General features: G+C 39.6%; 1 protein-coding gene across 1 annotated transcript in view; it reads right to left on the reverse strand.

Annotated features, from left to right (window-relative positions):
- The window catches only part of LOC308169078 (cadherin-7-like), a gene marked incomplete at both ends in the record, with an annotated part of 49,279 nt that overhangs the window by 14,234 nt on the left and 13,867 nt on the right, over window positions 1-21,178 (reverse strand). The window contains 7 exons of the mRNA XM_080543711.1: window positions 7,681-7,802; window positions 13,383-13,519; window positions 13,829-14,082; window positions 15,634-15,821; window positions 16,393-16,560; window positions 17,930-18,049; window positions 19,131-19,425. Of these exons, the coding sequence (XP_080399837.1) occupies window positions 7,681-7,802; window positions 13,383-13,519; window positions 13,829-14,082; window positions 15,634-15,821; window positions 16,393-16,560; window positions 17,930-18,049; window positions 19,131-19,425 (1,284 nt within the window). The remainder of the gene's footprint in view (window positions 1-7,680; window positions 7,803-13,382; window positions 13,520-13,828; window positions 14,083-15,633; window positions 15,822-16,392; window positions 16,561-17,929; window positions 18,050-19,130; window positions 19,426-21,178) is intronic.

The raw sequence follows: 21,178 nt of genomic DNA on the forward strand, positions 1-21,178 counted from the left end.
TCGATGAACATTCAATACAAAATACATGACAGTGACACAACATGTAGCTGACACTTTGTAATGCCACTTGATCAAAAATAATCAAATAATGATGGTGATGATTTATTTGAAGGGTCTTACAACTAACAATTGAGTCTTTTAGCAGACACTCTTGTCCAGAGCAATCTTATATTGCAAACATATTCATACCACATTATTATACTGCACATCTAATTAGTTTAGCGCATTTAATCCTTTGCTGATTTGCATTTTTAAAAATGGTATTACCAGTATACTGTTGATGTAGTATATAAATCATCCAGAATATCAAACTTATACAGTCCATAATTTTTTAAGAGATAATAAAGGCTACTGAAATGGCATTGAAGGAGAATCTACCTAGGAGAAATAAAAAGACTATAATTGTTTTATTCCAGGCAGATTTGAATTAAAACATTAACTTGGCACTAACTCGATCAATTCACAAACAGGGAACAACTGATTTGAACAAGAGATCCTAATAAACACTTTTTTCGGCTTATTGTTGTAATTACACCAGCGTAAGTTTTAAGTTGAAAAATGGCTGAAATCACACGTCTGTAAGTTCTGCTTCTCTGAAATAGTCTTGTACATGCTCAAAACAGTGAGTTTCTGGAATTCAATGGATGCAATATGCTTATAAAATGTCAAGAGAAGAGTAAATGTATATTTTTATCTATATAACCTTCTCCCATATACAGCTCTGGAAAAGATTAAAAGGCCACGGCAAAACGACCAGTTTCTCTGATTTTACTATGTACTGTATAGGTATGTGTTTGAGTAAAATTTTGCTTCATTCTGTAAACTACTAAGAACATTTCTCGCAAATTCCAAATAAAAATATTGTAATGTTGACCATTTATTTGCAGAAAATTACAACTGGTCAAAATAACTAAAAAGATGCAGTGTTTTCGGACCTTGATTAATGCAAATAAGTTCATATTCATTTTTAAACAACGCAATACTAATGTTTTAACTTTTTCAATCACAGCTTTCATGCGTCTTGGCATGCTCTCCACCAGTCTTTCACATTGATGTTCAGTGACTTTATGAATGAATGAATGAATGAATGAATGAATGAATGAATGGACTTTATTGTCATTGCTACAGTACAGGTACCAAACAACGAAATTTAGGAGGGGTGGCTCCCCTGGTGTTAGGAAAGGGAAAAAAAAAACACTTTAAAAAAAAAATCACAAGAAGGGAAGGAGCTGGTTTACATAAATAAAGGCTATGTACACTATCCACTGTACTATACTGTACAGATAGACGACTGGGGTTGTCATATTGCACAATAGTATTGTTTCACGTTATTTAAAGTGTCACAGTTTGCATGCTTGAAATGTACATGTTTGTGCCTCAGCACTACACCTGATTTTTTCAGTCCAGCAGCTGCCATACAATCCGTCCAGACTGTCCACTCCTGGCACACAAATTCAAGCAGCACAGCTTCGTATGATGGCTTGGTGATCATCCATCTTCCTCTTGATTACATTCCAGAGGTTCAATGGGGTTCATGTTTGGTGATTGGGCTGGCTATGACAGGGTCTTGATCTGGTGGTCCTCCATCCACACACATTGATTGACCTGGCTGTGTGGCATGGATAATTGTCCTGTTTGAATAACCAATCCTCAGAGTTGGGGAACATTGTCAGAGCAGAAGGAAGCAAGTTTTCTTCCTGGACAAGCCTTGTACATGGCTTGATTCATGCATCTTTCATGAAGAGTAATTTGTCAGATTCCAACCTTGCTGAAGAACCACCAGATCATCATCGATCCTCCACCAAATGTCACACTGGGTGGCGAGACTGTTGCTTGTAGGCTTCTCCAGGTCTCCATCTAACCATTAGACGACCAGGTGTTGGGCCAAGCTAAAAATTGGACTCATCAGAGAAGATGACCTTACTCCAGTCCTCTACGGTCCAATCCTTAGGGTTTTTTTGCAAACTCCTGGCCCTTCTTTGCTTTTTTTCAAGCTTTGCACAACTTCAGTCCAGCCCCTAGGAGCCTGTTTGGAACCATCCTCGCTGTGCACTTCCACCCAGCTGCCATCTGCCATTCTTTTTGTAGGTCATTTGATGTCATCCTATAGTTGTTGTGAGTGATATTCGAACGAGTTGGTGGTCATCCTGGTGGAGAGACGTTGGTTGTCACCAATGTCTGCTGCTTGACCATGTTCTTCTTACGAACCACAGTCTTTGAAATGTTAAAGATAGAAGCAACATGACACTCACGGTATCCGTCTGCCAGTGACGCCAGAATTTAACCTTTCTTTTCCTCACTCAAAACTTCTCTTTTCAACTCTTTTGGCATGGTCATTAGGTATTCTTTTGATTCCAATTACTTTTGAGGTACTACTAGCACTATTTTTGCCATCCAGCCGGTCCTATTGCAAGAGGACAGTGATGACCACAGTATTGTTTTTTTTAGATGTTTCCTTGTTAAATAAATATCACCTAATCAGTACCTCACTAAGTAGAATGAGGTGTGCCTGTGTTGGAATTCAACAGACACTGGAATGGAAAGGCTGGATGTAGAGATGCTGATTCAAGAAGTATTTGGAGTGGTCTCTTAATGTTTTCCAGAGCTGTATGAGGTAGTCTACTACTGCATAACAACAAGCCTATCCATTAGACTTGTCCAATGATGGCCCCTGGTGGTTGTTTTGCCCAGGTCAAATACCTCAAATAAAACATGTGGAAAAGGTCAGTTACTGTATCTCGCTACTTCTTTCATGGTACCCCTGTGCTACCCTCACTGAACCATGAACCTTTTAAACTCTGACCTACTGTAACAACTTAAAACACACTTTCCTACTGCTACCATCTCTGTCATTTCTCTTTCACTGACAAACAGCAGCTGTTTTGTGAATTGCGCCCGCCCTGACCGCAATTTCACTTAATATTGGGATAAAATTGTGTGGGGGATGTCAGAAGGGTATTTTTCACAGTAGGTTCTGGTTGTTGGGGAAAAGTTTAGTGGAACTGTCGTCTACTTTGACTGGGTGATACTATTATGAAAAGCCTTGTATATATTTAGTCAAATGAATGATTTAGGACAGGGTTTATGCAGTGTTCCATGGTGTCCATTTCTATACCAGAGGTGTCGGTCAAAAGGTAAAGGTGTGTTCAAAGACCATTGAAAACGGTGCACCTGGTCCGCCTTGGTAAAATGAATGAATACATCCAATGATTTACCATCTGTATAGGACAGGGTGCCACTAATTTAGAATAATATTATAACTTGATGCATATAATTCCACCACACATTTTGATCGGATAATAATTTGTTCGGTAAGGATTTTTTTATTTTTTTTTATTTTTTTTGGGGCACTACAGCTATAATAGTAATTTGTGATATTTGCCAGTTTGGAATGCTCCTTTGGTAAAAAAAAAAAATGGCATTCATAAGGGAGATAAATGAGAAATAATTATACATTCAGTGATTTTCATATTACAGCAGCACAGCGAGAGAGACACCTCAGCCCAATGGGTATTACAGAGAGGGGGAAAGTAATTTAGCCAGGAATATCAAAGTCAGCCTTTGAAAGTTACAACCAACAGAAGCCCGCAAGGGCCAAAATGCACAGAGCTTGTTCCATGGGGGATTTAGGCAGTGTGCTTTCAAAGACACGAGATAGTGTCTGTGAGATGAGCCTGCCAGCACCTCAACACTTAGGAAAAACAAATATGATTCAGAGCGACTTTGAGACTGGAACAGACAGGGTTTAATTGCCACTACGCAAACAATGATGTTTCCAGAGGGAATTACTACCCCAATATTCACACATACTCTCTCCCTATCCCCTATCTTTCTCTCTATTTGCCACACTCCCTGCCCCCCCTATGTTCTTTCTCTCTGCAGTTTGAAGTGACGTTCCTGATGGGAGTACTACATTGTCTTTAAGCCCTCTTGGTATCGGCTTCACGACGGCTTACCCAATCAGTGCCCCCATAATCATGTTGTTTGTTTTACAAGATTGGCCTTGTCATCCAATTATAATCAGGTAAATCTCAATGAAGTCTGAGGGCTCAGTTTACATTGGCCCTTTAAAAAAATGATATAAACAAAACATTTAGATAAATCTAGTCAAGGCCAAATATAATGATATGGTTAATTAACGCAAATATGGATAGGAGGTGAGTTCCCCCCAAACCTTTGTAGCTAAAGCAGTACTTTATCTCTTTTTGACAATCCAGGCCCACTCCTCCCCTAGACCAGTGTTGTTCATTCAAAGACCCCCTCCAGTGTAAATCCTACTTTTCCTGACTTTTTATGGTATGTGCACCACAGAATAAACACTGTGAAAATTGTGTATTGAGTTGTTCTACAAAAAAAATGTAAAAAAACACAAGCTGTTTCTGTAAGGTGTGTCTTTGGCCCCATTTTTCCATCACAACATTTTAATATACCAATATTAACAACATGATATAATATACCAACAGCCTTTGTGTGTTAAGCAATGGGGAGGATTCATGCAGGAAAATACACCAATCATAGTTCTGAAGTAGTTAGCTACCAAACTTAATTGAACTGAATAAGAAGCGCCAGACAATCATTTTCTCTGAGATCATAAACAATAATATCAATAACGTCTGAATCCTTTTCAAAACTGTTGACATACTAACAATTCCCCCAACACCCATTGCTCAGGAATTTCACTCGACTAGTGAAAGGATTAGAAATCAATCACAATGAATTAGAAATCATTAGACATGGCATTAGCTCTTCTGTGTCAGGCATGAACAACATGTCTCCATTAACAGCCCCAAATAGGGCGGACATAACAACCATGTCACAATTTAACACCATTGACGACAAGACTCTAGATAAAATCATGTCACGTCTTAAACTATCCACCTGTACACTTGATGTCCTGCCAATAAGCTTTAAAAAAAAAAAAAAAAGCTACGTGGCAGGTGAACTAATACAAATAATCTATATTAATATTAATAATTTTCCCTGAAACCCCCGAAAACTGCAGTAATCAAGCCTTTACTAAAGAAGAACGGCCTAGAACTATTTGTACTAAACAACTACAGACCCACATCAAACCTTTTCCTGTACAGGAAAAACTATTGAAATAGTTGCCCACAAGCAACTTAGCAATTATCTGACCCTAAATGATCTCTTCGAAGGCTTTCAATCAGGTTTTCGCCCCCTACATAGCACTGAAACAGCCCTTATTAAGGTCCTTAATGACATTTGTGTAAACACTGACTCTGGAAAAATCTCAATTTTGGTACTACTAGACCTTAGTGCTGCCTTTGACACTGTAGACCACAACACTCTAATAGATAGACAACAAACCTGGGTAGGACTTTCAGGCACTGCCCTAAAGGGGTTAGTAGGGTTAATGCATGTAAACACAGCTCAAACACTTGGGGGGGGGGAAGGGCATTTTAAGGCCACTGAAAATACTTGAATATAACATTTGATTTTTGAAATGAGTGATTTTAATAATCAAATGTTATATTCAAGTATTTTCAGTCAAAATAAGCATCACTTTTGATTTACTGTATTTACTTTATATTTGAACTGAATACGTCAGTATCTACAGCATACTGGATATCTCCTCTGCCTCCTGTTCCTAATGGCAGTGGCACATGATGAAAATCCTTTCATGTGTGTAATCGGCTCATTGGAGACTCATGAGGAGCTTGAACTCCGCTATTTACATAAAATGACAATCTTCAAAGGTCAAAGGTCATGTGAGGACACCAAAGTCCATCAGAGCATGTAACCTGTTAATGTGAGTGGCCTTAATTGTAGTCATTAGGACAACAGCACATATCATGGCCATCTCCCATTGTAATTATGGCAGACCGTGGGCTGTAACACTATTGTATGAGGTGCTTAGTGTCATCTGATTGGTGTAACACAATTCAGCCATGGGTATGACAATGTGATTTTGCGATTTTACCAGTCAGTTTATTTGTGACGTTAGATGTGCCAGTAGATGTAATGTCATGTCTTATTGAACTGATCATTTCGGTATCTGTTGTTGGAAATCTTCCACCTTTGGCAACCATGGCGGAATTCAGTTCAAACGTTCAAAAAACAACATCCTGTCTTTTCATGTGGACATGCGGACAGTATCTTGATACAGGACGCATTTTGTTAGGGGCGGCTGTGGCTCAGGAGGTAGAACCGGCGTTTAATGCCACCTTATCTTGTACTATGGCTTTTACTACTATTATTATATTTTTTTGCCTCTTATGTCCTGTACTACTGACACTTTATCTTGAATTATACTTGATTTATTATGCCTATGTCAAGTGATGCAATGCAATGTCAGGATCCGAAAAGAATCAGAATTCTTTTTTACTCTGTTATATTTGTTGTGACGTAACAAATAAACTTGACACTTGAAACTAATGATCGCAAGGTCGGCAGCTCGGCGGTTCGAACCCCAGCTGGACACGTGTCGAGGTGTCCTTGAGCAAGGCACTGAACCCCTAATTGCTCCAGGGACGCTGTCTATGGCGGACCCCTTGTCTCACATAAAATACCAAATTCCAACAATTGACTGACAAGTTGATTGCATGGCAATAAAACAATTATTATTATTATTTTATTATTATTAATGTAAGGTGTAAATGGGATCATACTGTTTTCACACATACTATATAAACACACACGCAAACGCATACACACACACACACACACACACACACACACACACACACACACACACACACACACACTAGGTGAGCTTACACTAACCACTTGACACCATGCCACATTTTTCACAAACCAATTTCATGCCACAGTCCCCCTCAGTCCCATTTTGCATCACCATAAAGCATTTTCTACATGACAGCACACTGTTTTGTTCCCCAGATTAGTGATATGCTATGGAGATCAGCTTGAACCCTCTCTTCCTCCGTGTGGCCTCTGCTGTTTAATATACTTAGATAATAATAGCTTTGGTCATTTCTTTGGATGCCCTCTGGTTACTTTGTTATTTTAGGTAACATCAGTGTATTCCTGCAACCCAGTATATTCACTCTATATAATCTGTCATATCAGCAGAATTTGAGCATGTTGAATGTCTCAAGCATGCAGATCTAGGCATACTAAAACATACTGTCACTCCTGTCCTGCATTACTACAACTAAGTTATGGCCAATATACTGTATATCTGTGACCGACTACTAGGTTCTAACCCAGGTCTCTTGCAGTTCTTGAGACTGTTAGCTGGCTGAGCTAAAGCCTTGAGACATTCATTTGGGGAGCTAACACAAGTCTTCAGGCAAGGATCATGACATGACTGTAGTTTAAAGAACCACCTCTGTTACATACCACCAAAGAGAGTAAGTAAGTAGGGAGGAGACGGCACCATTAGCATTTTCCTTGAGCATTGAGTAACGCTAACTGCTAGCAGAAGTTGGTATTTGTCTGGCTTGGCTAGCAACCCTCTTGTTACATTCCTTGCCCATTCTGTATGTGCTGCTACACTATCTACTGGTTAGTATGATCTCTATTCATTGAATATCAAGTGTCTCCTCGATGGAAGGTTGAAATAACTTAATATATGTCACGTTAGTTAGAAAGCACATTTATTAGCAGTGTTACCCCAAAATGCTTAAGTTCCACCTCTTGGCTCCAAACTCTTTGATACCACATAGCACATACATAGAGGATGTGTACAGTACATACCTGTCCAGGTCTTGCACTCTCACAAAGGAAGGTCTCGTACTCGATGGCAAAAACGGGCGCATTATCATTTACGTCAGTCACCGTGATTAGAACCACGCCCTTCCCCACGTGCGATGGGTCCACTGTTAAGAAAACATAGAAAGACAATGTGTCACAATTAAGGGGCCTGTTCCATTAACCCTGGTTTCCTGAGCAAGGCAACGAGCATTCCTCCCCCCCCCGTTCCTTTACGTTATCACTGATCCAACATAAATTGGATCGGTCAAAGCTAGCTTTCCACTGCATTGCTTACCTAATCATGGAAGTGACGAAGGAAGGGTGCGTTTTAAGGGTATTCAAATAGGGCCTTTTCTCCCGTGCTTCAAGAAAGCATGCACTACCCCATTGAGCTCCATTACAAACAAGGCCAGTGGTAGTTATGGGCAGGGGTGTGCTCAGCTGCACCTTGTCTACCCAATCAAAAGTTAAGAATTGTTTTTTTTTCTGAATTGTTGACATTCCAGGGGCATGTTTGAATGTTTAATGTCATATGTGTATTTAGATTAGATTTTAATAGATTCAACTTTATTGTCATTGCAGAGTACCAGACAATGAAATGCAGTTTAGCATCAAGTGCAAATAGTGTAGTGAAAATTGTTAATCAGAGTGATAGCTGTTAGGGCTTTCACACAGCCAAAGAACTGTTCCAGTTCGCATTCACCCTACTCAACAGACAGAAACGTGATTAAAAAAAGAAACCACACATAATGGCACAAATAATGACAATAGCACAAGCTCAGCTACCACTATGGTGCCATGGAAATGTCAGTCCCAAATTTTAACCTAACCCTTCATTCGACTCAATAGTTTAGTCCATGGCTGTAGCATCAATTTAGACAAAATGGATTTGTACAAATTGTATATAAAATAACATTTATGGATTGATTCATTGATAACTACCAGCATCATTAGTGTCTAATTTCCCCACAAACGTATTGAGCTTTAGACAAAATTCATGTCGTTTTCATTCATGTCATCTTGCCTTTCATTTTCTAGTCCACAGGTGTACACAGGTGCAATCAATTATAGTGGGCTTGTTCTGTTGTGACATTCTTTCCTGTGATTTGTTTGGTGGGTTAGGTGATCTATACACTCTGGGCAAATAGCATCAGCTCAACCAGACATCTGGTGTACTTTATTTGTATGTACAGTGAGGGTGTGCATGTGCGTGTGTGTGTGTGTGTGTGTGTGTGTGTGTGTGTGTGTGTGTGTGTGTGTGTGTGGGTGGGTATAATGTTTAGTGTGGAACCTGAGTGCTAGGTTGTAATGGCCCATACGGTGCACTGACACAGGAGGCAGGTGGGTGGACAGGCACTCAGTCAAGGTTTAACCCTGGTGCAATCACAGGACGATGTCATAAATGTGAAACTTGGTTGTCCTAGAAACTGTGTGTTGCAAATACACTCTTTCTATTGTTTCTCTACAGCGAAAACCTTCATGTTTCATTTCAAGTGTCTTTCTTTTTCCCCTCTCTTTCCCCCCTCATCCGTCCTATGGGCCAGGGCTGCAAAGTCCTACTCCATTTTGGCATGATGAAGAGAATATGAAAAATGTAACTTGACGCTCAGTGGGGGATCCAAGGTTTTTTCATTAAATTAAAGGAGCAGGCATACAACAATTAATCTAGCCAGAGAGCTAAAGGATGTAAAAACTGTTTTAAAAAAGACTGAATAAAGCATGTTAAACCTTCCGGTTCTAAATAACTTCTGATCTCATTTTGTCACATTTGGATGTCGTCTAGACAGGATACTTTTACGTTTTGCACTCAACAAAATACATCACATATCTATGTTTTTGTCAAAACCTAATTTTCAATTATATGGTTAACACTAGAACAGCCGTGGGCCTTTTTACCTACTATAAGAGCCGCCTCGGAGGTCAAATCCCCTCTTTACAATATTAAGCTGCTATTTACACACAACGACCACTAGTTGGCCACTTGTAAATGATCCTGCCTCCTATACAGAAAAACTGCAAAATAGCTTTATAGCTTATCCTGATGTGATTTTGAAAATGTAAGGATATTGGGTGGTAGAACGCACATATCTAGGCAAAGTCATGAAAGAAGGGTCCTGAAATGTTATCGAGTGCAAAGATATAAAACATATTTTACTCACAGGGTCAAATGACCCCTCTATGGCTGTTCTAGTGTTAACAAGGCTTGTGTTTAGGGTTAAGGTTAGAATTGAGGGCTGTTTCAAACTCACTAAATCATCAGATGTCAGTTGGCACAGTTTGTCAGCACATCCAAATAAGCACAAGGAACATCATTTTAGTTTTGCGTAGTTTACAGTTTTTGGAATTACCTGCTATCAGGCAATATCACAATATGCGTTTGCCTTTTGAAAACACCATAGTGTTGTTTATTTCCCCAATGCAAATTAGATAAAAACATCTTGATGAAAGGAGACATGTGAAAAATGCACCGTGTACAGTACGCCGCTAGCTCATGTCTCCCCTGTTACCGATTGCAGCTTGGCTTGGAAATAGATTCACACATCTCTCTGTGAGTTCTGCACACCTGCTGTTGATTTACGGAGGTGAAAGGGGAGGGAGAGAGAGACAGCACTTAATTAGTGTTTCTTCTTTTTTTTTCTTTTTTCGAAAGGCAGCTACACATATTGTACAGACACACACACACACACACACACACACACACACACACACACACACACATACACACACACACACACACACACACACACACACGCACACACACATATGCATCAAATGAGTGTTGCTGTTATTCTTAAAATGGGATTTATCCCTGGCTTGTAACTTCCTTTTAATTAACGTATTTGGAACAAAATACTGACCAGCACATTCAACCCTCATCCACAGCTAAGAGGAGGCAGATTGAGGAGGCTGTGTTACTCTCAGTACAGTAACATGAGTGGTTTATGATGCAGCCCAAAGGGAGAAACAGGTGATATTTTAGCTGAGCTCTACCAGCTCTGACATAGGCAATAAACTTGTCATTGGGACATAAAGATGGCCCTCTGTTCCAAGTCTTGAGGGTGCAGCCTGGGACAGGGTAGGGATAAATGTATTTTAGCCTTTGGAATCAACCCTTGTTTTGTAAATGGATGCTTTGCTACAGCTCACAGGCTGACTTGACTCTAACTTTGTGTAGGCCGGCCGAAATAAGACAAAGAGCATTCCAATTTGATCAAGTCAACAAATGTCCAAAGTTCCAAGATGTGCAAAGTTCTAAGATTCACACAAACACAATCTCACATTTAAAGTCCAGCCTTTGCCGTCTTATCTCATAGCTCATGGAGATACTGTAATGCTTTCATGCACATGATAAAACAGCATTCCTCTGTGAACAATAAACATTTATGTTTGTGAATAGAATTAACTGCCAATGAGATTCATGAATTCTGTGGTAACAGCCCTCAAATAGGAGAATAAAAGACAATTAGTATTTAGAATTACTGATTTAGTCCTTTTAGTCCTGCTTTAATGATGACACCTGCAATCCTATAGCTCTAACACAGTGGACACACATCTCAACAGGGATCCATCTATCTCACCCATACCGTAGATGTATACCAAAAGACACCTCAATCTGCCCCGCCACTGTGCATTAAAGGGATCTGTGATGCCTCTAACAATGATCTATTGACTGGGAGGTGGCTACATCTAAGGACTGTCTCTATGTGCCTTTGTACTTTTATATTGGAGCAAAACTAACAATCATAGTTTCTTTATTCCTCACGTGATTCAAATCAATACCCATATTCTTAATCAGTTAAATTGGCGCTGTCACTACCTTGTGGAATACCCTTTAAAAATAAACCCTGTTAATGAAATAAAGTTGATTTTAAAAGTGTAATTCAAATTCACCCACTTGACATTGTCAAGTGAATCACATTTTGAGGTAGAAATTGGAGGACGCTGGTCGACAGTCAGCTAGGCTGTTTAGGGGGAACAGGTGTACGTTGCTGAAGGTCATGGACAATGTCAGCAGGGGTGTGTGTGTGTGTGTGTGCGTGTGTGCGTGTGTGTGTGGGGGGTGGGGTGGCGGGGGCACCAGCTTTGGCGATCGGTTGGAATCAAGGTGAAGCTCGATCAAACACCACGAGTTCTGGAGCCGAGCAGTCGACCGTGGTCACCTCTAAACCGCATAGAAGCTGCTCCAAAATCCCTCTACGAGATGCCTCAAAGAGACACAGGAAGCTGCACCTGTTCTACCCTCCAGATTTCTGGGTGTAAGACCCCGATTCCTACTGTATCGGTGAAGGCTAACAGTCAAGCCATTGACTAATGATATTCATTGGATGATAGTGTGGGACGCTTGAGTCTTTATCTTTTAACACACTGGATTTTCTTCGTTGTAATAGAATCTGGAAAGTGTGAAAAATCGTATGAGCAATGACGTATGAGTCCTGGGGCCCTATTATGCACTTCATAAGTCTTAAGCAATAAGACGAGGCGGTAGATCTAGGGCCCCTGGTGTTACTTTTCCTTCCTCCCATTGACAAGCCTGCTGTTGAAATACACTTTAACCCACGTGATCAACATTTCCCCACCAGCCTGTCAATAATGTGACTTTGACAGGGAGACAATTGAAACAAAGAAAAATGAATATGACTAACAACTCAGCAAATGGAAATGTGTTTAGTTAAGTGCAAATTAAGTGCAAATCCAGCAAATGCAATGCAGTTTCTGCACTATCCCTCCTGTGAAGAATAGTGGTAGTTTCATGTTATGAGTATGCTTGTCACCGGCAAGGACTGGGGAGTTTGTCAGGATCAGGGGAAAATTATGCAATTTGCTAAGTTGGGAGTGACAACCTAATCCACACAGTGTTTAATTGATTCCTATGCAAATCAGAGACCCTATAAAAACAAATATATTCCTTCCCAAATCACATGAACTATTATACCTGCACTCAGATGGACTAATTTCAATTTATTGAGTAATCTGTTGCAGAAATGTTTGCATTTAAGCTAATTGTGCCATAGCAAAGGGGGTGCCTACTTATTGACCAACACATTTCAGCTTTTTATTTTTAATTAACTTGTAAACATAAACAAAACTTCTACCCAAACGTTGACATTATTGGGTATTTTATGTACTATAGATAAGTGACAAAACAATACAAATAATCTAAGTCTGGTTGCAACACAACACAATGTGGGAAAAGTGCAGAATACTTACTGAAGGCACTGTATTATCATCTAGCTTAAACCTATCCAATCCTCTCAGATCTACACAGGTGCCTAGAGTATACTGTATGGGGTAAGGGTTATGGGTCGATTTTGGGATTCATGGGCAATGTCATTCAACTGTTTTTCATTCAAAGGTAGACTCGTAAGGAGGTGCATTAGTCCTAACCTAATAAACAATTCAAGCTTTTTAAAAACATTTTGGATGTTTCCACTATTTTATTTTTTAATTGACAGTTACAGTGAAGATTTAGACAGGAAGGATGGGTGAGAGAGAGAGGAGGGATGACATGCAGGATATGTCCCCGGCCGGAATCGAACCGGGGACCCTGCGGTTACATGGTCAGCGCTTAACCCGCTACGCCACCTAAGCGCCCCTGGATGTTTCCACTATTAACAAAAATATCAACTGCAACTGTGTTGATATGCAACCACTTGCTACAGTTAGGGTAGGTTGAATGTAGTTAATGAGTGGGAAATATAACTTACAACTCTCCATGGCAAAGATGGTAAGGTTATGAACAGCGTTGACTTCTCTGTCCAGTGGTTTGGCTGTGCTGATGACACCTGTGGTGGCATCGATGTTGAAATAGCGTTCCAGGTCAGTGTTGCGATCTATTGAGTACCTGGCACGAGGACAGAAGAGTGGAGAGCATGTTAGAGAGTGTTCTTATCAAGTCCTAGGGCCAAATTCATGTCACCATCTATGGCTGACCCCTTGCCTAGAGCATAAAAATACCAAATTCCAACAATTGACTGACAGGTTGATTGCATGGCAATAGAAACTATTATATTATATATTTTGACTCATTACAACAAGCAACATGATGTATAACAGTGTTTGGCGTAGCTACTGTGATACCTATATGTGTTGAATTATTTGATCTAGGTACCCAAAAGTACCTAATACATACTAAAACATAAAAGAATCCTACCTGATGGGACTATTGGTGGAGTCTGGGTCATGTGCGGAGACAGTCCCGATGGTGGCGCCCACCTTTGCGGCCTCAGATACCACAATCTTGTGGTGTGGCGAGGAGAAGACGGGGGGTTCATCCACATTCTCCACTGTCAGCCGCACAGTCGCTGTGTCGATAAACGGTCCCAGGCTGAGGAAGCGCGAGTCAATGTTGCGGTTGGACGCCTCAACCCTCAAGTTGTAGCTCGACTTAGTCTCAAAGTCCAGACTCTACCCATCGACAGAAAGCAAGAATGAAATATAGATGTAACAATATGAAGACAGTGAGAGAGAAGGAAGTAAAAAAGGGAATTAAGAAAGAGAGCAAGAAAGCAAGAAAGCAAATGTACCCACAGTAGATAAAGCCCCTTAGATCCACTCTCTTTACAGCTTGGCCTTGTTTTGTCCACACATACAAGTGTGTTCTGAACCCATATAAACCTCCATTAATCTCTGAACTCTGCCGTCATATTGACTTACAGTACTGACCTGTGCCAAGGGAAAATATTGATTTTAAGACAGAGATAAACAACTCTGAAAATATCTTCTGAAGCACCCTCACAGTTCCTCATCTATTTCTACTGTCAGTTATTAAATGATACGGTATAAAATGCAACATATTGACTATACAATGAAAAGTAATAACAGCAAAACAAAATGGAAAAAAATGGAAAATGTTTTTGTGTGGTTTCTAGTGATAACTGTATGATAATTGTCAATGTCAATGTAAGAGTCAATGGCTTTATCTCAAGTTCAAAGAGAAGAGGTCTCACTTTGTTCAACTTTTAAATCTATTGATTGAACTCAAATGCTCTGATTTGCTCTGTGATCATCACAAAAATATACTTAGAAGATAATGTACACATGTACTTCAATGTGTGTGCAAACCAACAATCATAAAGCATAAGCATAAGCAAACCAACAAGCTACAAGCATAAGTGTTACGTCCCTGTCTGTTTTTGCTTTGTGTTTGTGTCTGTGTGTCTCTCTCTCTCTCTCTCCCAGGTGTTCGTGATCCCTTGATTGTCTCCCTGTTAATCATCCATCATCAAGTCCACCTGTGTTCCTGTCCTGTCAACCAATCACCTGTCTACCTGTTCCCTATATCTCATAATGCACTATGGGTGCAATACACTCAGAATACAGCAAATAAAACAAATAACCATCCCAAATGAAGAGCGAACATACTAAATAGCCTGAAGAGTGGGGGGTGTGACAGCTGCTAGTTGACTCTCTCACACAAGCTATATATCATTATAGAAATATTACCGCCAGTCACCAATTAAGGCTCTATGAGAAGGACAATGACTATGCTTGGCCTTGGTGGTTCCGAGAGTGTTACCAAAGATTATTCTTGCTTGCTTGCTTAAGCTTGGATGGGTAGGGTTTCGTGACGTTAGAATTATAAGGTTCTATCTCCATTTTTGTCAAAATGTAGTTTTTTACATCTAATCTAATCTGATCCATTAGGTGTTTATTAATGCCTGTGTGGTGTTATTTTTAAAAATTGTTGACATTTTTGAGTTAGTAATTAATAAAATACAAAGATTCCATCTCACAAAACATAATGGAATGTAAAAACTTTGACGCTCAATATCTCTGAACTGCCCTAAACGGAGATAGAACCTTATCATTCTAAGCTCACGGTTTGACAATCCTGTTTGTACAGCCTACCTAACTGAATTGAAAGAAAAAAAAGAAGAAAAAAACTATTTTGACCAAGGTCTGGCTTTCACTAGACTTTGGAACCATGTCATTGAGCCATGATGATCTGCAGCATACCTTCTGCAGAGTGACGAGTCCCTCCTGAGTGTCTCTGTCAGTGGTGATTCGGAACATCCCCAGGTTGTCCCCATCAACAATTCTGTACTCCATCTCTGCGTTGGGCCCGACATCGGAGTCCAACGCCTTTATCTTGGCTACCACTGCTGCCACTGGCAAGGATTCTTGCACACTGAACTGATAGCTTTCTACAGGATAAAAAACAGAACATTTTTTGATGAGACCAGTTCCACTGTGCTCTCTCTGGGATTCTGTATGGCGGTGCAGATTGAGATAGCCCTCGTGTGGGTCTATGTATGTCTGATAGTGCACTTTACTAAAACATTTCACCGTTTTAAGGTCTTGAGTATGGTTTAGGTGTACATATATAATGGTGTTACCATGCTTGTAAACTACATTTCTTATACAGCATATACTGTATATAGATAGATAGATAGAGACAGACAGACAGATAGAGACAGACAGACAGACAGACAGACAGATAGATAGATAGATAGATAGATAGATAGATAGATAGATAGAGACAGACAGACAGACAGATAGATAGATAGATAGATAGATAGATAGATAGATAGACTTTATTTGTCATTGTTACAGTACAGGTACCAAACAACGAAATTTAGGAATTTGGATAGATAGATAGATAGATAGACAGACAGATAGAGACAGGCAGGCAGACAGACAGACAGACAGACAGATAGATAGATAGATGCTGATGGTTGATGATAGATAGATGGTTGTTGAAAACAAGGATCTTACTGCGAGAGAAGTGTGGTGGGTTGTCGTTAACATCAGCAAGCGTCACGGTGACGGAGGTGGTCCCAGAGAGCCCTCCCATCTGGCCCACCATGTCCTTGGCCTGGATGACCAGCAGGTATTGGTCCCGTGCCTCCCGGTCCATGTTGGGCAGAGCTGTCCTGACAAGGCCTGCACAAAAGGATTCCATTCATTCTACATTACATATCATGCACTTAGGTAAATGAATCAGATGAATGGAACATTTTATGATGCTTGAAATGCTACGATTGTTTGACAACAGTATATATATACTGTATAATGTATAATTATACAGTATAATGTATAATGTATAATGAATAGCTTAGAGAATTTACTTTTGGAATATTAGAATACGTTCGGATTTTGAAAATGTTCCTTGGGATTGCGTTGGGATTTAATTTTGGATTAAGTTATTTCTTTCTCTGATTATTTGATTTTTTGCTTGATTACCTTTCAAGCATGTATTTAGACCACTGAAATTCAATGTTGCTTTTATACTGTACACATGAACCAATAACAATGTTCAAGTCAGTCATTCTTGTCAGCAATAGCCATCTTAGAGTTGTTGGGGGCAGAAGCTTCTACTGGATAATATATAATCTGTAATCTGTGTCTGGCGTAATGGAATAATCCTCAGAGAATGATCTATCTCTGCTCCTTGCCGTAAGCCATCGCTCATGAACATGATTACAGTTTGACCCCCTGCACCCTTGGTCAGCGTGCCCGCCTAATGCTTATACTCCACTTCAGAGGGTGATGAAAGAAGAGTCAATACTAGATCGTAAACACTGTCCTTGGTGGCAGAGGTGAGTGCTTTAATCTGGGAACAGACTACACCAGCAGCGGGCGGTGTAATTTCAACTCCCTTGAGTACACTGCCTTCCCTAGACCCATTTCTTACTGTTGTGTGAAACCATAAACTCATCATCATTTCTATCCCTCGAGATGTTATATCGATCTATAAAATGCGATATGTAGAGAAGATAAAGGCAAATGCTGAAAATGATATTTGCAAATCGATGTTCTGCAGATATAAATAATATTGCATGGATACAGTACATAGTAATACAGTATAGTCATAGATGTCCATAGATATGTTGACATATCTTTCTCTCAAGTGACCACATTGAGAAGGCATTTCTTTAGAGGTAGGCACTGACTTGAAAATATGTTCATGATTAGGTTAATTTGGTTAAAGCACAAAGGTGGAGTATGTTGCTTACTACTATGCAGTCAGTGGTGTAACTGTATATACAGTACATTATATGTGAGAAAACATTTCTTAATGTATCAATCTACAAACCAAACATCTACAGTCACAATAATTTCACAATAATGTAGCATGTACTGTATATGAATTCATACAACGCTTTTTTTCAAAAATTATTTCACACCACTGACACTGGTGTTTGAGTCGTTAACTTTAGTTAATAGATACAAGATGATGATTATATTGGGGACACATCACTTTCAGGTGTTGACCGGACTGGACTGCTTCTGTTTGGTGTGGGTTTCTCACCTGTCCTGGGCTCCACTGAAAAGTAAGGCTGGCCTTCCAGGATACTGTAGATCACCCTGGCACTGTTTCCATACGTGGGGTCATCCGCATCTGTTGCCATGACAGTCACCACAGATGTGCCTATAAAGAAAAACCATATGTTCATGATAACTGCTGAAAAGGCTGTTCATCATTTCCAACAATACTTCATACTTCAGCGTCCTTGGGTTTGTGAAAGGCGCTATATAAATTAAAGTTATTATTATTATTATTATTATTCTCCATAATGGTCAGGATTACAAATAGCTGCCTATGGATATTTCCCCCCTAATTTTTATGTGTTCGCCTTATGCTGGTCAATTTTGTAAAATAATTCTGCTTTTGAACTTCTCAATATTTCTCTAAATTGATACAGAAGATGGCACCACATCACAGTAGAGAAACACACTAAAGAGGCTGTGTTTTACTTTTAAGGTTAAGTGTCTAATAGCAACATTCATTTCCTCATTTGACCAGCATTTATGAGTCTTTGGCACTGGGAGAAATCATTGTTAAAAGTTTTCAGTTATGAAACTCCATGAAGACGCTTAGGAACCTTACCATGTGTGACAGGAGCGGGAACAAGTCAGCAACTAATCAAAATGTTTGGAGTTTTATTCAACGTTGACATTTATTAACATTATTTTTTTCAGAAGAAAATTCTGAACAACCAGTTGGTTACCGACTAGTTCCCGCTTTCACCAGCTGCTGTCACATTTTGCTGCTGTCACATTTTGTGTCACAGCTAAGAACTGAACATGTTGAGTCAAATGGGCACAACACTGTTCATTATAATTGGATCAGGGTGTCAGGAAACAGGATGCTGTCATGCAATGAAACAGCCTGGCCCATTTTCACTGGTTTACGCTGCCCTATGGTACTGCGTGTCATGTTATGGTAAAACGCCTGAATGCACACATTTCATATGTGTAATGTAGATGCATATTATTGTATGAGCTAATTAGCCAACATTGTTACAAGTGCAATTTAAGATCCTGACTGTATCACATTATGTATTTATACATGTTGAGGTGACATAATGTGTGTAAGTACACATTATCTCCAATTAATATGTTTATGTACAATGTGTAAAACATATTGTGCATCCATGTTCTTATTCCAGTCATTTTATGTATGTTGAATAAGAATAGTATGCAATGTTTTTTTGTGTGGATTCACTCACCCACAGGAGACATCTCAGGGACACTGGCTGTGTAAGGTCCGTCAAGGAACTTGGGTTCATTATCGTTAATGTCCTGAACCTTGACGACAAACTCCGACTCAGGCTCCACAGGCAGGTTGGTGGCTCGGTCCCTGGCCTGCGCGCGTAACGTATAGTAGGGCTGTTCTTCCCGGTCCAGGCGCTTGGTGGCATGGATGTCCCCTGTGTTCTCGTCGATAGTGAAGATGGAGGTGGCACCCTCGCCATTGAGTACGTACTTCACCCGTCCGTCTCCCTTGTCCACATCAGAGTGTAGCTACAAGGGGAGAAGAAGGGAGTTGGGGGTGAATTTCATTACTGATTGCATTCACAAAGAGAAAATCACTGATTGAATTACTTCCTGATTGATGTTTATTGTCGTTCAAAAATGAACTACTTCTACTCCTCCCCACATGTTACACATAATACAACCACATTATTGGTGATCATATTAAAATGCTTGTCTCTTTATCCTAAGATAAAAACAGTATTAAGATCAAGTAATTGATTACCTTTTTGTGTTTGCTGTCATTTTTATGTTTCAATTGGCTGTCGTTATAAACAAATGATGAATACATTGTCTGACAGGTATCAGCGTTGAATTACATTTTTCAGATACCACTCCAGGAGTCCCAGTTTGCCAGATACTGTATGTTTTCAAGTAAATGGGTTTTGTGCCATTTGTATTTAGTAAAGATGGTTTGCCAAGATTGATTTGCATACCACATACCACACCATATTTTGCCTCTATGTTCGAACTAACAGTCTGTTTCTAGTACCTCTTCCCGGAGGACTCATTAGAAGCATCACTTTTTATTTGTATTTATTTTTTATAACATTGAACTTCTATTTATCTCTTTACATATGTTTATTGTAAGAGGTCATTAATCAAAATGTTTTATGTAAAAACCTACTGGGGTTGTTTTTCTCAATGGAAAAATTATTATGCACACAATCCACCCATGGAATTAATCCATGACCATAATATGTGCATGTTGGCAATTCTCAAGTCTCACAAATGTCTTTCTTTTTTTATGTTACGAAAGTTGAAGTGATGAAGAGCCCACTCAATACAACAAACAATAATTTATAGAGCACTAAATACTTATAATAAAGTATAATAAATAGTGAATTGGATTCACTGTATCGTCTGCCGTAGGGTGAGTGATACATGACTTGTAAACAAACGTTTTAGGACGTGTTCAAAAGCAAGGGCTGTGTGATCATCTTATTAGTGTAGTTAAGTGTTTTTAGCATGTTGATATTCTATCAGCATGTTGTGATGTGCTAAACATGCAGTTAGCTACTAGCATCTATTTTTCGTGAGTTTTGATTCAGAACGAGATTCTCCGGTATTTAGTTTGATGTGTAACAACATTCAAATAAGCATATCTTCTTCAACTATTTAACTAATTGTATGACACATCATTTGAAATATTACAATCTGTACTTTCAAAATCTGGAGAAAACTGAAAAAAAGACCTTGCCCTAGTTTCACCAGACCCTGTCACATATTGTGTTTGGACAGGAAAATGCTCTCTCAGAGAAAAACTTTAAAACTATAAAAGTTTCTATATTTTTGCTTTTGTTTTGCATCTCTCTGTCTCTCAAGCTCTCATACACCAAGCGCCTGGACTGCTCTATTTTTGCTCTCCCTTTCTCTTTCATAAAGAAGCATTTTCTCTAGCTGAAAAGCCTTGTTTAATAGCAGTTTCTTAAGGCGCCTGGGCCACAAACCAAGCGTTTTCCCTATTGGAACCATCATAAATGTATCAGGTCCTCAATATCACCCTCTCCAATCCCAGGAGAGCGAGAGAGAGAGAGAGAGAGAGAGAGAGAGAGAGAGAGAGAGAGAGAGAGAGAGAGAGAGAGAGAGAGAGAGAGAGAGAGGGAGCGAGAGAGAGAGAGAGAGAGAGATGGAGCGAGCATGTGTATGTGGGTTGTTCTGCTCAGCCATCTGTAATTGAGCCAGGGCGAAAACCCATAAGCCCATATCCACCTTCCACTCATAAGCAAAGGTTTTGCAACCC

The sequence above is a fragment of the Nansenia antarctica genome, assembly GCF_963989245.1.
Source record: "Nansenia antarctica genome assembly, chromosome: 12".
In the NCBI taxonomy this organism is placed as follows: domain Eukaryota; kingdom Metazoa; phylum Chordata; class Actinopteri; order Argentiniformes; family Microstomatidae; genus Nansenia; species Nansenia antarctica.